This window comes from Salvelinus namaycush, chromosome 16, assembly GCF_016432855.1.
Source record: "Salvelinus namaycush isolate Seneca chromosome 16, SaNama_1.0, whole genome shotgun sequence".
Classification (NCBI taxonomy): domain Eukaryota; kingdom Metazoa; phylum Chordata; class Actinopteri; order Salmoniformes; family Salmonidae; genus Salvelinus; species Salvelinus namaycush.
This window is the reverse complement of record NC_052322.1, coordinates 2648226-2664741: the sequence shown is the minus strand read 5'-3', so window position 1 is coordinate 2664741 and position 16516 is coordinate 2648226. Positions and strand designations below refer to the sequence as shown.

The window sequence follows — 16516 nt, the reverse complement described above, 5'->3', positions numbered from 1 at the left end:
TTCCCCTCCGCATGCATACAAGTCCTTCGCTAGAATACAAAAATACATTTTAGGGGGATTGTTGGTTCACTGTGCTTAGAACAATATTTTAGTTCCAGCAGCTACATTTTATTTAACTAGGCAAGTCAATTAAGAACAAATTGTTATTTTTGATGACAGCCTAGGAACAGTGGGTTAACTGCCTTTTTCAGGGGCAGAACGACATGTTATTACCTTGTCAGCTTCGGGAGTTGATCTTGCAACCTTTTGGTTACTAGTCCAACGCTCCAACCACTAGGCTACATGCCAGGTTAGTGTCTTGCCAGGAGTTTCCCAGGACTGGTCTATGTAGGGAAAAACCATAGTGGATCTGACAGACTCCACAGTCTTATCTATTCAGTCCTGAGGGAAGAGGAGGTTAGAACAATATGAAACACAGAGACGGACCCGATATCCCTGTACTGCACATCAATCTGAATATCATGAGAATCCCTGACATGGTATGCACGTTAAAATAAAAACAATGTAGTGTTCCTGAATTAGTAACTAACATATGGTCTGTGTAGCGGTCTGTTGAACATTTCATGACGTTATTACATTGAAACACAGTATATCAGAGGTGTCAAACAATGTTTCAGTGGGGGGCACACACCTGCAGATTTTCACTTGGAGCTGACAATGGTTTTACCTAATCCTCCAGTGGAGCTATTGTGGCTGCACAAGGCTTGTTATGTGATGCATACAGTAGTTGGCGCGCCCCACTTTGGGATCGTGCCGTGGGGGAGATCTTCGTGGGCTATACTCGGTCTTGTCTCAGGGTAGCATGTTGGTGGTTTGAAGATATCCCTCTAGTGGTGTTGGGGCTGTGCTTTGGCGAAGTGGGTGGGGTTATAACCTGCCTGGTTGGCCTTGTCTTGGAGGTAGAGTCGGACGGGGCCAATGTGTCTTCCGACCCCTCCTGTCTCAGCCTCCAGTATGTATGCTGCAATAGTTTGTGTCGGGGGCTAGTGTCGGTCAGTTATATCTGTAGTATTTCTCCTGTCTTATCCGGTGTCCTGTGTGAATATAAGTATGCTCCCTCTAATTCTCTCTCTCTCCCTCTCCCCTCCCGCAGGACCTGAGCCCTGGGACCATGCCTCAGGACTACCTGGCCTGATGACTCCTTGCTGTCCTCAGTCCACCTGGTCGTGCTGCTGCTCCAGTTTCAACTGTTCTGCCTGCGGCTATGGAACCCTCACCTGTTCACCGGACGTGCTACCTTGCCCCGGACCTGCTGTTTTCGACTCTCTCTCTACCGCACCTGCTGTCTCTGCTATGAAAAGCCAACTGACATTTACTCCAGAGGTGCTGACCTGTTGCACCCTTTACAACAACTGTGATTATTAATATTATTTCACCTGCTGGTCATCTATGAACGTTTGAACATCTTGGCCATGTACTGTTATAATCTCAACCCGGCACAGCCAGAAGGGGACTGGCCACCCATCAGAGCCTGGTTCCTCTCGAGGTTTCTTCCTAGATTCCTGCCTAGTGTTGGTCTCTTATATCTGGAGTATTTATCCTGTCTTATCCGGTGTCCTGTGTGAATTTAAGTATGCTCCCTCTAATTCTCTCTCTCTCCCTCACCCTCCCCTTCCAGAGGACTACCTGGCCTGATGACTACTTGCTGTCCCCAGTCCACGTGGTCGTGCTGCTGCTCCAGTTTCAACTGTTCTGCCTGCGGCTATGGAACCCTGACCTGTTCACCGGACGTGCTACCTTGCCCTGTCCTACTGTTCTTTTTACTCTCTCTACCGCACTTGCAGTCTCTAACTCTGAATGCTCTGACATTTACTCCTGAGGTGCTGACCTGTTGCACCCTCGACAACCACTGTGATTATTATTATTTGACCCTGCTGGTCATCTTTGAACATTTGAACATCTTGGCCATGTTCTGTTATAATCTCCACCCGGCACAGCCAGAAGAGGACTGGCCACCCCTCAGAGCCTGGTTCCTCTAGGTTTCTTCCTAGGTTCCTGCCTTTCTAGGGAGTTTTTCCTAGCCACTGTGCTTCTGTATCTGCATTGCTTGCTGTTTGGGGTTTTAGGCTGTGTTTCTGTAAAGCACTTTAAATATTGTCCACCAACATTCACTCCTTAAAGGACCCCAGGACAAAGAAGCTAAACATTGTCCACCAACATTCACTCCTTAAAGGACTCCTTAAAGCACAGAACTGGCTCATCCATACATACAATATACCTTAATAATCAGCTGTAGGTTAGCTACATAGGCCTCCTGTACACAAGTCACGCATGTTGTCTTTCCTCTATGGCTCTTCCTTCCCCTCTCCCTCTGTAGTGCCCTTCCCTGTTGCAGGAGTTTAGCAGCTCTGAGCGTTTTGGTAGCTTTGGGTGGCCTCTCCAAATTCACTAGTTTCTCATTTTTAACCGTTGTCTCCTTCTTTACCGTTGTCTCCTCCTTCTTTAGAGTCTATCCTGAAGTCTCCTCGTTCTCTGACCCCTCCCCCTTGTCACCTTTGACCTTTCTCAGCTTGTACCAACACACATTGATTAAAAACACATTGGTGACAGTGTGTGTGTTACAGTGAATCTCTTTGATTGAAAAATGATTTGGGTCTGTGAAACGAATACATGTACATGCAACTGTTGTTGATAACGTTGTCACAAACACCCCCTATTGATCAAACAAGGAGATGCACCCAACACTGACAGGTTTAATAAAAACACTGCATGCTTTAGAGAGGCATACAAGGAAAGAGCGTTATATTGATGTCTATATTTATATAATTCAGAATTAGATGTAACCCTCCACTCACCTTGGCTGTTCCAAAGATGGATGCAGTCTAGTTCTCTGTCGTCCTCCTCTTTCCTGGGGTGGATGACCAGAGTGACGTGACAGCTGCTGTTGGTGGCAAACTTCCTGAAAGCTCCGATAATGTCGTCCTGGATGGCCCATCATGAGGTTGTCAATGATCACGTGACCGATGACATAGCGGTAGACAGCGTGTTGCAAGGTGTCCAGCACAGACCTGCAGAGGGAGAGAGAGGAGGGAGTTATTTACAACTCGAGCAGTACAGCACACCGATTGATTGACATATCACTCAACACTTTCAGAGGACTCACTTGATGTTCTGCTGCCCATGGAAGGTCATAAAGTAGAGTGGTATGTCCTCAACCCTGTCAGCCCACGAGTCATACTGGTCCAGGTTCTCCTCCAGCCTATGCACGGCAAACTGGGTCAGCATGATCTAGGCCAGGCGCACGTTGTTGATCTCAAAGGTGCCCCACAGCGGGTTGACACCCTGCATGCACAGGTCCAGGGCAAACTCACTGATGAAGGTGGTCTTGACGCTGCCCGTGGTTCCTGGAGGGGAAGGAAATATGAGAGGCATGGTGAAGTTAGAGGCACAATCAACAGACGGATCAATTGCTTCGTTTTTACTTTTGTTTTGACCTCTACAGCGAAGCAATATTCTCACTCAGTCTAGTCTCAGGTTAAAAATCTATCCCCCATTTGAAGCATATTCTTCCATAGCTAACTATATACTTCAGTGTAGAACATCATGACCAAATGTCAATGTGCATGCCATCCTACTATAGACTATACCTGTGAAGGCACTCAGCTCCCCCTTTTGAAGGGCCTTCATTATCCTGTTGAGCCCCCTCTGGTCCACTCTTTATTTTTACATTTAACCTTTATTTAACGAAGCAAGTAAGTTAAGAACAAATTCGAATTTACAATGACAGCCTACCAGGGAACAGTGGGTTAACTGCCTTGTTCAGGGGCAGAATGACAGATTTTTACCTTGTCAGCTCAGGGATTCAACCCAGCAGCCTTTCAGTTACTGACCAAATTCTCTAACCGCTAGGCTACCTGCTGCACAGCCACCTGCTCTGTGTTGGCCAGCTCCCCAAAGACATCCTCCCTGAGCTGCCTGAACGACACAATGGACTTTTGGGTGGCGGGGATGAAGGCTTTGACGATGCAGGCCAGGTTCCTGCCCTCGGCCAGGGCCTCCCGGGTGCACCAGTGAGCAGCGCTTCAGGCCCAGCTTCCTGGAGAAGATCTTGGAGGCCTCCCAGGAGCGCATGTCCCCTCCCTAGCCACAGGGTGACCCGCTTGAACTGCTCCAGGTACAGCAGGAGGGCCGGAGGCAGAGCGTTATAAACCCTCCGGGGCAGCTATCCAATGTTGCAGTTTGTTTAGCCTAGCCAGCTACTGTAAATGTCAATTTGTGTTTATTAGCTGTCTCTGTCAGTAAGTTCACATTTTTTATCATGTTTTGGTATGATTATGTGTTTCATTTCAAGTAACTAGCTGCAGGACTTTGCATAGAAACCCAACTAAAAGCATTTAAAGTGCATTCAGAAAGTATTCAGACCCCTCCCCTTTTTTCCACATTTCTGTAACACGTTCTGTTACAGCGTTAATTTAAAATTGCTTAAATAGTTTTTCCCCCCTCATCAATCTACAAACATAACCCCATAACGACAAAGAAAAAACAAGGTTTTAGAATTTTTTGCAAATTTATATATAAAAAAAACTGAAATATCACATTGACGCAAGTATTTAGACCCTTTGCTATGGGACTCGAAATTGAGCTCAGGTGCATCCTGTTTCCATTGATCATTCTTGAGATGTTTCTACAACAGTGGCGACCAATCACTCATCTGTTTTATATTATTATTAAAACATTTTGGGGGGGGGCATGTTTTGCATGTTATTTTGGCATTAATACGTGTCACATATCAGTTTGCAAACAAGATAAAAAATAAATAAATCATGAGTTAATAAAGGGAAAGTTTTATGTAGGTCCTAACAGTTTGTGGGCACCGTTTGTCACCGTTATAATGCAATTAATGTATTGTTTAGTGTTGTGTTTTGTTGTGTAGTGTAGTGGCTTTGCTGGCATGCATCCCCCCCAAAAAAATGTAGTTTGCCCCATCAAGATTTACAAGCTAAAATCACCACTGTTCTACAACTTGATTGGAGTCCACCGGTGGTAAATTCAATTGATTGGACATGATTTGGAAAGGCACACGCCTGTCAAATACTAATTGAGTGTATGTAAACTTCTGACCCACTGGGAATGTGATGAAAGAAATAAAAGCTGAAATAAATCATTCTCTCTACTATTATTCTGACATTTCACATTCTTAAAATAAAGTGGTGATCCTAATTGACCTAAGACAGGGAATTTGTACTTGGATTAAATGTCAGGAATTGTGAAACTGAGTTTAAATGTATTTGGCCAAGGTAAGCCTTGGCCAGGTCGATGTATATACATTTCCGACTTCAACTGTATATACAGTACCATTCAAAAGTTTGGGGTCACTTAGAAATGTCGTTGTTTTTGAAAGAAAATTTAAATGATCAATTAGCCTTTTAAAATTATAAACTTGGATTAGCTAACACAATGTGCCATTGGAACACAGGAGTGATGGTTGCTGATAATGTGCCTCTGTACGCCTATGTAGATATTCCATTTTTAAAAATCTGCCGTTTCCAGCTACAATAGTCATTTACAACATTAACAATGTCTACGCTGTATTTCTGATCAATTTTATGTTATTTAATGGACAAAAAATGTGCTTTTCTTAAAAAAATAAGGACATTTCTAAGTGAAACTTTTGAACATTTAAAAAAATATTTTTATAGTTTATTTGCTGTTAGTCAGCACCTCTACATACACTGTTTTTTATTCGATGTATCAGTTTGCAAACAATTTAATTAAATCATTGAGTTAATAAAGCAGCATACAAATATGGCCTCTTTTTATCTTTCTTGAGTAAGGTAAAATGCAGGTGTTTCAGCCTAGCTCAGTGCTTTCTGTGGTGGTGGGGTAGCCAGCGGAAAATAAAGAGCGTAGGGGTTGGTAATCTTCTCTAGTTGCGCCGTAATTGGCTCAGTGTTCTGTCACTCATGGGGGCACTACGCCAGAGAAGGCTCTGCTGATAGCCAGGTGTAGCAGTGGTAAGGGTTCACTCTATGATGCTGAAAAGAAAGCTCTGCTGTTGGGACAGCTTTACGTAGGCCCGAACAGTTTTTGGGCACAGTTTGTCACGGTTATGCTGCAATTAATGTATTGCTTAGTGTTGTGGCTTTGCTAGAACATTGCCCCACCAAGATTTACATGCTAAAATCGCTACTGATGGTTACACATGGTTTGCGGTTGTGAGGCCTGTTGGACATACTGCCAAATTCTCTAAATCGACGTTGGAGGCAGTTTATGGTGGAGAAATTAACATTCAATTCTCTGGCAACAGCTCTGGTGGACATTCCTGAAGTTGGCATGCCAATTGCACGCTACCTCAAATCTTGAGGCATCTGTGGTATTGTGTTTTAGTGGCCTTTTATTGTCCCCAGCACGAGCTGCACCTGTGTTATGGTAATGCTGTTTAATCAGCTTCTTGATATGCCACACCTGTCAGCTGGATGGATTCTTGGCAAAGGAGAAATGCTCACTAACAGGGATGTAAACAAATTAATGCAAAACATTTGAGAGAAATAAGGCTTTTGTGCGTATGGAAAATTTCTGGGATTTTTTATTTCAGCTCATGAAACATGGGACCAACACTTTACATGTTTCGCTTATATTTTTGTTCAGTGTAGATTGTAAAGTATTAGTAATTTCTACATCGAGCCAGAAAACAACAAAACACATAACATGGATGTAGCACATGGATGTAACACTTTACAAGGGTATACTGAATCTTCTTATGTACAGAGCAAATAAGTCCTCAGAAGAGGTATAGTGCAAATGCGTCTTTTAGTCATTGTTCACTCAAATATATTCTGTAGGTGACGTAGAGTTAATAATGTCTAAACCTCGACTTGAATGTTGTCATGTCTGTATGATGTGAGTGCGTATGTTTGTTGAAATTAGTGTTCCAAATGTTTATTAGGACATACAGTATACTGGAGGTGTGTACTGGAGGTATACAGTATACTGGAGGTGTGTTTTGAGTGTAGCAGCCAGCATGTTTGCCATTTGACCATAAGTAGCAAGTACAGTACAATATCCATAACCGCATCCAAGTTTACTGCCCATGGAGATTGTACACACTGATTGTCCTTTGGTGTATCTTGAGCAGACACTGGCTCAGATCATCAGGGTTCCTCACACACTTCATCTTCCATTCACCAGCTTCTCCATTCCTTTGTATATCTAAAGACAGAATAAAAAAATAAAAAATCAGACAGACTTTAGAAATAACATAACACATCTTTGTTATAGCCCAGCACTGAAACATCTGATTCCACATAACTCATCACCAAGCCCTTGATTAGTTGAATACAGTGCTGGGCGAGAACAAAAACGTGCACACCCTGTCGGACCTCCAGGCCCAGGGAACAGGATGGAGAAACACTGCAGTAGCCACTTTGCAAAGACAAGGTCACAGGCACTGTTTGAAGGCCAGGCTTAATTGATTGGGGGGCTATCATGGTGTATTGTGAACTCAGCAGGCTCCTCTAGGGGAGAGGGGAAATAAGAGAGGAAGAGAGAGGAAGGGTAATAATGGATGGAATGATGATCCTCTAGCGTGGAGGTGAAGGTGTGGAGGGGACAGGGAATAGAAAAGGGAGCATATACGGATAGAGAGGGTGGGAATAAAGGGAGGGGGAGAGAGGGTGAGGAGGAGGAAACCTGCTGATGGTGCAAAACATCTCCTGTCAGCCCCCCTCCCCCACACACACACAAATACACACTCCCTCCCTCTCCTACTCTATCAGCTCACTGCATCACTGACCAGGACACACAGGTCAAATGTTTCCTGTGCCGCTTGGCCGCTTGGCCGCTTGGCCGCATTCGATAAAGTCTGCGAAAAAGGACAACAAGCCTTCACTTGGTGTCTCTGTGGAGTCCAGCCCAGGAGTGATGAGCGCCGCTGTTACTGTCAGCTACGTAGTGACAGATACACAAACCGGCGCGCTGCGCTGCGAGCCACCAGGGAAGCAACGGGGCAAGAGCTGATTCAACACTTTACTGTGGTGAGGAGACGCCTCTATTTAACACGGCGAGCCTTGATAGGTTTATAAAGCACCGACTGACTGGCTGACTGGCTGCTGGGAAATACGTTTCAGTCAACTTGTTCCTAAGCTGGATGCGCCTGAAATGGCAATGTATTACCTATATAGTGCACTACTTTTGTCCAGAGCCCTAAATAGTCCCTATAGTGCTCTACAAAAGTAGTGCACTCTATAGAGAAGGATGCCATTTCAGTCTCTGCCAATATTTGTTTTGGTCAGAGTGGACTCTCTCTCAAGGCAATGGAGCATATCCTTGGTTGTTGCTAGCGTATGTTGTTATTGCGTTGACAGTGATGTCACGTAGACATTGAGAGAGTGTTGCGGGTTAGGTAACAGTGACACAGGTCTTTTTCAATGTGATGGCCCTACAGCTCATCTGGCTTGTGGCCACCAGCTTGGGACAGCAAAGGACACAAAGCACAAAAAATCAACCTGGGCTGGAATGAATATGTCTGCCGCTCTGCCCTTCATCTTTTATGGAGAGGAAAATGAAAGCTGATGTTGACAGAATCTATTTGGTGGTGGTGGTGGACTGAATTTGAAAAAAGGTTCAAATGACATAGTGTGTCACGTTCGTCATATGAATCGCACCAAGGTGCAGCGTGGTATGCGTAGATTCATCTCTAATAAAGAAAGAACACTGAACAAACTAACAAAACAACAAAACAAACAAAACGTGAAGCTATATGAAATAGTGCAGACAGGCAACTAAACATAGAATAAGAACCCACAAACACCAAAGGGGAAATGGCTACCTAAATATGATCCCCAATCAGAGACAACGATAAACAGCTGCCTCTGATTGGGAACCATATCAGGCCACCATAAACATACAAACACCTAGACCTACAAAACCCTAGACATACAAAAACCCTAGACAATACAAAAACCCCTAGACAATTCAAAAACTAGCGTAATCCACCCTAGTCACACCCTGACCTAACCAAAATATAAAGAAAACAGAGATATCTCAGGTCAGGGCGTGACATAGTGTCACTGTACATGTTCATAGTAATTGTGAAGTATTTCAACAAGACGTGCAGGGCACAGCTTTCTCTCAGTCTTACCTTTGCTTTCTGGTCTCTTGTTGGGCTCACACATTTCTGGCAATCAGGTCCCACCATCTTCGTCATCATCATCACCATCATCATCACTCAGCTTCTCTGATCAATCTGACCAGAGATCAGTCCTTCATGATAGTCTTCATGCGTCAATGATAGTGTTAATCCGGCCAACCTTAGATGAAGCCTGCTGTCTATCTATAATACTGCTGTTTTACCTCTCTGACACAGTCAGATGCTAACAACGCAAAGATGCAAAAATGTATCATTTCAATTGCCATTATTTCCAAAGTTGCTACTGATGGCTGCCACAGAAAAATAATTGCTATTTACATGAGAACAAAAGAAAACAAAGATAAGTGTGTGTTATTGAGTTATGACTGAAATGTATTATTTGTCCAACCATCTGTGCTCTCTTGTGAGGTTCAGTAGGCCTGGGTCTTTAAGAGCCATCATATACGTACACTGTATGGCACTAAACTACAGTAGCCATCGTTGTCTAAACTCAGTAGTTCCTCAGTCGAACTCATTACGATCTTACCTCATGGTCATTGGTCATATGACCTGGACTCTCATTGCGGGTCTGTGTCCCTTGTCCCACGATGCATCACAGCTCTCTCTCTCTGTCAGTATGTCAGCTGACTAGACCAGCACTGAACCTTATCGTAATTGACCAGCTTCCACAATAGGGTCTGAGGTAGGATTGTAACTAACTTGTGTATGTATCATGTATTTGCTTGAAAGTCCATCAAAGGGTCCATGCACTAGTACAGTGTGTGTCCAAAATGGATACTGTGACTATATCCATGACTGCTCCAGTTAGGGAAAAGTCAAAAAGTCCTCTTTACTCTAATGTTCAATAGTGAAATTATGTGAGTGGGTCACTTGTCTCGAGTCACGGGAAATTGTACATTGGGTATTAGGTATGAATACTCCCACAGGTCGCTTTGGCACTGGGTAAACTAAAGCAGTATAATACAAGCTAGACCTCCCTGCCTCTTAGGGGCACTCTTTTGTAGTTGGGTTAAACCAATAAACAGATCAAAGGGAAAGAGCTCAAGGTGGGGCTAGACGGAGCTCTCGTCTGTCGCCTGGGGGTCCAGTTGCGTGTGCTTCCTCTTCTCCAGGATGCGGTTGAGCTCTTCGGTGAACGAGTGGCAGAGGGGAGACGTGCTCCCCTCGGGGTCCGTCGTCTGCCTCAGCAGCACGTAGCTGTTGCCGTTCATCTTGCGTAGGACGCTGGGTAGCGTCGCCGACATCCCGTTGGTGTACGACGCGTACTCCGAGGAGGGCAGGGGTGGTGGCATTGGGAGCGGTGGAGCGGGAGGGGGCGGCGATTTCCCTGGAGATCCTTCTGCGGGCACGATCTGGAGGAAGCCATCGCCCATGTCGTCCATGTTGGATACCGACAGGGAGCGGCATCCGCGCTTGCTTTCCTGCCTGCCATTACAGTGGCTGGAGATGGTCTTGAGCTCCACGTGGGAGCTCCTCTTCCTCTCGGCTGCGGCCCCCGACTCGGGCAGACCCTGCTGGGAGTACTTGCAGCCCTGGTATGGCCCCCGGCTGCAGAAGCTGACGTAGAGCAGCACAACGGTCAGCACCAGGCACAGCCCGCCCAGCACGGCCACCAGGGAGATATACATGGCCTCCATGTGCCTGTAGGTCTGGAACTCGGGTCCAGGGGGGAGGGGAGCCAGCAGGGAGGGAAGGGGCTGCTCAGTGGGGCTGCTGGGGGGAAGGGAAGGGCTTGGTGGGGCGGTAGTGGTGGTGGTTGATAAAGTGTCCGTCACGGCTGTTGGCCCCACAGGGAAAGGCAGGTCAGGGTGCACCTTCACGGTGTACATCCTCACTGGCACCCACACGTCGTTCTCCACGGCGTAGCAGCGATAGTCTCCGCTCTGGTCGGGCCGGGCGCAGATGAGGAGCAGGCCGTCGGTGCCCACACGATGGCCCGAGTCGAGGCCATAGCCCTGGAGCTGACGGCCATCCAGGGTCCAGCGTGGAGTGGCCAGGTTGGAGCGCAGATCGCAATGGAGGAGGACATCGTCCCCAGACATCACCGTACGCCTGCGGTAGACTACTGAGAGGGAGAGAGAGGGTGAGGGAGAGAGAAAGAGCGAAAGAAAGAGATAGGAGAGAGAGAACAAGAGAGAGCGAGAAAGCAGGGTCCACAAAGAGAGAGCAGGAGAGAGAGATAAATACAGAAATAGACATAAGGTCACAAGCATGTGGAATGTGTGTGTTTGTGTGTCATTGTGCAGTGTTGCTGCCCCCCCCCCCCCCCCCCCGCCGCAAAGTCCGATCAAGCACCCCAACCCCATTTTTTTTACAGTTAACCTCATGTTATTTGACACCTTTTGCCATGAGGCTGAGAGAAAATTCAGCAGTTTTAAAGCTAAGTTCCTGTAATTCCGGCCCCCCTCAAAAAAATCACAGCTTATGACGTGTTCATATGCTACACTTGTGGGGCCCCTCACATTGCGGGGGCTGCGGGTGCTACGCCAGTGGTGTGTGTGCGTGTTCAGTTCATACCAGCTCCTGTGCTGTTGTCACAGCCTCTTTTCCCTCCTTGTATATCCTGGGTTAGATTGGACCTGAATAGGAGCCAGAAGAATGTCAGTTCTCATTTATTACTCACAGGCACACAGAAACAGTACAAAGTTAAACAGGAGTAACTTGATTGGTATTATAAATGTACTGTACAGTATATGGAATAACACAGAAAATAGAACAACTATTCTGAAGTCAACATGAAAAATATTATGGTGAGACCATTGATAGAAAAGAACGATAGCTTCTTCTAATAAAATGTGTGTGTGTGTGTGTGTGTGTGTGTGTGTGTGTGTGTGTGTGTGTGTGTGTGTGTGTGTGTGTGTGTGTGTGTGTGTGTGTGTGTGTGTGCCTGCCCTCACCTGTTTGTGCGTGAGGAAATTTTCACACACAGCGCCCCGTCCCAGCCACAGAAGGGGTCCCGGGCGAAAACACAGTCGAAACAAGACGTGTAGCGCTGGCAAGAGGACAAGGGGACCTGGAGCACTGCAGAGTTTGAGCCCACATAGATACTTCCCTGTTGATGGATAAATTATGTTCAATACAATTTTGATAACACTGTACTCAAAGACAACAGGTATAATGCTTTATAAGCATGTATGTGCCATGGGTAATACCTGTGCCTGTGAGATGACCATGTTGTCTATAGGCTGAGGGTTCACAAACAGCTGCAGCTCCTCTATGATGTGCATTTGACCTCCTATCTCCACAGCCCTGTGCAGCCAACCCTCATCTGCAGGGAAAAACAGACATATAATGTTCTCTCAACATTCATATAACCTTCATACAACGTATATATAACCTTCATATGACATTCATATAACCATCATAACATTCATATAACATTGATAGCTCTCATAAAACATTCGTATAACATTAATACAAGAAAAAACTTAAGTTAAATAAGTTAATTAAGTATTCAACTATTCCTTATGTACTATGTTTATGCATTATAAATTCAAGCCAGACTCACCAGTTCCCAAGAAGAGCACTGTGTAGACGTGTCCGTCCAGGGCTGCCACCCTGTGCACGGCCATCTTTACGTAATTGACACTTCTCTTGAACAGTAGGGGGTGCACTCCTATGGGGTGGACCTGGGTGGACATCAGGGGGTGCTGCCTCGCAAAGGCTAACACGTTGTCTGGGAGGTCACGGGACGAGTTGATGCCCTGGGACCTGTGCATGTCTGTAATACACTGGGCAGTGAGAGAACGACAGAGGTCGGAGAAGGAAAGAGAGAGCGAGAGAGCAGTCAATATAGATCAGAAAAGAGTGAGTGAGACAGAAATAGAGACAAGGGTGCACCTCAATAGCATTAATGGCCTTCCTCTTCTCCTCTCCTTCCATACGTTAGCATATAAAATAACTATAGAAAGACTGAATTGGTGAAAACCGTGTCTAAATACTGCTTTCACCAATTCAATCTTTCTAGATGCAGGAAAGAAGATGAGGAAAGGAGGACACTGTGTAGAGAGTATTGAGATTGATTCCAAAGATAGTATGTAATGTGGGCAAGGGGAGAGAGGGAGGCATAAGGTTTTATGTAGCAGGGAAATAGAGGGGTATTACTAGAGACTTACAGAGCCAGGCCTTGGTACTGGAACCTTCCCTGTATATTCCCTCCATTTGGAATCCTGCACCTCCATGTAAGGCCCCTCGAAGGCCCTCTGAATATCTGTGAAGGAGTACTGGCACACCGCAGATGCCTTGATATTTTTCCTGCGAGAGAAAAAAATGCACAAAGTCGGAGATTAATAATTCAACGTTATGTCAACATTGAAGCGTTTGTTCTCTTGGAAAGTAAATGCCACCTGTCACCCAGATCGAATGTCTAAATCCACGAGCACTCACCAAGAGGGAACATTTTAATAGACTTTGGTTAGGTTTTAGTTGATCATTCACTGAAAGCTGAAAGCTGTGGTGGGTGGGAAAGGGAGTGGAAGTTTGGTTTTGGGCAACAGTAATATTTTCTTGTTTCTGTCTTTCACTTTGTCTACAACAGGGATATGGGGAGATGGGAGTATGTCACTGACAGGGGTAAGGTCGTCTTATCTCAGTAGTAAGCTTATGCTTTACTTGCATTCAATGTGCACGTTAGTCTTGTGCTCAGGTGCCGGCACCAGAACGAATCAGTTGGATGGCCCTCTGATATCCATAGCCAGGCAAGTTCTCTCACAGGACTTCCTGTGTGCAAGCGCTTGCATGACATAGTAAAGACCATGGGCAGCTCGTGAGTTTCAAGTTTGGGGAAGCTTACAATTTGTCCTACCATTTCTACCGATCTGAGTGAAAGAAATTGTTTTATTATGCACATTTTTGTGGAACAGATTCTTTTCACGTGATAAAAATCTAAAGGTTAAAGTTCAACTAAGGCCAGAGCACCATACTTGATACACGGTGGTACATTGGCGGCTAAAGAAATTAGTGCATATAACTCAGAGATAGCCTATAGGCCAATGCAGCAGTAGGTCTATAACTTTCATTGTCATTTAAGTAAAATACATAGGCCTAAAGCCGACAAATAAAACAGATGATGAAAATTCTGATTCTTTCAATCACAGTCCACTCTCTACCTTGTTTCTATCTATCTTGTCTTGACTTGAGCTATTGCTAGTGCAGTGCAACATTGTATCAAATCATCAACTAGAACCAGCCCGGATATATGGGATCATCATATTTTGCCCTTTCACACCGAGGCTTGGTGATTATCGAGGCCAGGAGTGTTGGAAAGATATTTCAAATACTGAGGAACTATCATTCGCAATGGATGTAACAATGTGTGAGGTGAAGAAAAAAATACTGAGAAGCTCAGCTTATTAGTGGTGTACGTGGTTAGTTAAGACAATCAGAAATCAGACATTGCCAAATGGGCACTTTCCCTACTGTCACGATCGTCTTCGTGAGAGAGAGAGGACCAAGGCGCAGCGTGTGGAAAATACATCTTCTTTTATTGAGAAGAGAGAGAAAACACAAAACGAACACTATACACAAACTAACAAACGACCGTGAAGCTAAATAACGTAAGTGCACTGACAAGCAACAAACGTTCAACATAGACAATTACCCACCACAGCTAAAGCCTATGGCTGCCTTAAATATGGCTCCCAATCAGAGACAACAATAACCAGCTGTCTCTAATTGAGAACCAATTCAGGCAACCATAGACTTTCCTAGACACCTACACTGAACACTAAACCATCTACTCTACTTAACCCCCTAAACCAGGGGTGTCAAACTCATTCCACGGAGGGCCTAGTGTCTGCAGGTTTTTGGTTTTTCCTTTCAATAAAGCCCTAGACAACCAGGTGTGGGGAGTTCCTAACTAATTAGTGATGTTAATTCATCAATCAAGTACAAGGGAGGAGCGAAAACCCGCAGACACTCGGCCCTCCGTGGAATGAGTTTGACACCTGTGCCCTAGACAATACAAAAAACACACAAAGACAACCCACCCCAACTCACGCCCTGACCAACTAAATAAATAACAGAAAAAGGAACAATAGGTCAGGAACGTGACACCTACATTCGCATGCAGCAGACCAGGTAGGCATACTTCTATCCGTGCTCAGGCGCGCGCGCTCAGAATTATGACAGAGAAACCATTGCTTTCGGAGCACTCCAAACAAAAGACAAATGAAAAGATTTACAAAACTCGTAATGGTTATGACATAAACCAAAGCTTGTTTCCCACAAGTATAGCCGGCTGTGAACTCCTCAAACATCTTTTCCACTCCAAGAAATGAGAACGATAAATGACTGTAGCCTAATTAATATATGCATTAACAGAAATGTATGTACTGTATGAGGGATTAATGGTACATTTACTAGGCCTACTGGTGACATATGTAAAAGGGAATTTATCAAAAATAAACCATCAAAGGGCAAACAATTGACACAATGTCACGTGTGCTCTCTCTCCGGCCTCTATGTCAACAGGCTGCTCGTTATGGCGCACACCTGTCACCAGCGTTAGGCGCATAATGACACTCACCTGGACTCCATCACCTCCTTGCTTACCTGCCCTATATATGTCACTCCCTTTGGTTTCTTCCCCAGACGTCGTTGTTCCTGTATCTGTTTCATGTCGGTGCGCTGTTCGTGTTTCTTGGTTTGTGCATTTATTAATTAAATGTACAGTCGTGGCCAAAAGTTTTGAGAATGACACAAATATTAATTTCCACAAAGTTTGCTGCTTCAGTGTCTTTAGATATTTTTGTCAGACGTTACTATGGAATACTGAAGTATAATTACAAGAATTTCATAAGTGTCAAAGGCTTTTATTGACAATTACATGAAGTTGATGCAAAGAGTCAATATTTGCAGTGTTGACCCTTCTTTTTCAAGACCTCTGCAATCTGCCCTGGCATGCTGTCAATTAACTTCTGGGCCACATCCTGACTGATGGCAGCCCATTCTTGCATAATAAATGATTGGAGTTTGTCAGAATTTGTGGGTTTTTGTTTATCCACCCGCCTCTTGAGGATTGACCACAAGTTCTCAATGGGATTAAGGTCTGAGGAGTTTCCTGGCCATGGACCCAAAATATCTATGTTTTGTTCCCCGAGCCACTTAGTTATCATTTTTGCCTTATGGCAAGGTGATCCATCATGCTGGAAAAGGCATTGTTCGTCACCAAACTGTTCCTGGATGGTTGGGAGAAGTTGCTCTCGGAGGATGTGTTGGTACCATTCTTTATTCATGGCTGTGTTCTTAGGCAAAATTGTGAGTGAGCCCACTCCCTTGGCTGAGAAGCAACCCCACACATGAATGGTCTCAGGATGCTTTACTGTTGGCATGACACAGGACTGATGGTAGCGCTCACCTTGTCTTCTCCGGACAAGCTTGTTTCCGGATGCCCCAAACAATCGGAAAGGGGATTCATCAGAGAAAATG

The 16516-nt window shown here is 45.0% G+C and overlaps 1 protein-coding gene and 1 pseudogene across 5 annotated transcripts in view; both read right to left on the bottom strand.

The window, feature by feature from the left end:
* Nucleotides 1-371: 371 nt before the first annotated feature.
* Nucleotides 372-9136, bottom strand: LOC120060853 (annotated as a pseudogene).
* LOC120060903 (semaphorin-4G-like) overlaps nucleotides 6505-16516 on the bottom strand; it is a 76328-nt gene continuing 66316 nt past the window's right edge. For 3 of the 5 annotated variants that reach the window (XM_039010331.1, XM_039010330.1, XM_039010329.1), the window contains 7 exons: nucleotides 13204-13342; nucleotides 12597-12819; nucleotides 12241-12356; nucleotides 11986-12140; nucleotides 11606-11667; nucleotides 9080-11153; nucleotides 6505-7149 (listed from right to left, as the gene is read on the bottom strand). In XM_039010331.1, coding sequence (XP_038866259.1) covers nucleotides 10141-11153; nucleotides 11606-11667; nucleotides 11986-12140; nucleotides 12241-12356; nucleotides 12597-12819; nucleotides 13204-13342 — 1708 coding nt within the window. In that variant the 3' untranslated portion in view covers nucleotides 6505-7149; nucleotides 9080-10140. The remainder of the gene's footprint in view (nucleotides 7150-9079; nucleotides 11154-11605; nucleotides 11668-11985; nucleotides 12141-12240; nucleotides 12357-12596; nucleotides 12820-13203; nucleotides 13343-16516) is intronic. The other 2 variants (XM_039010332.1, XM_039010333.1) reach the window with 2 other exon arrangements.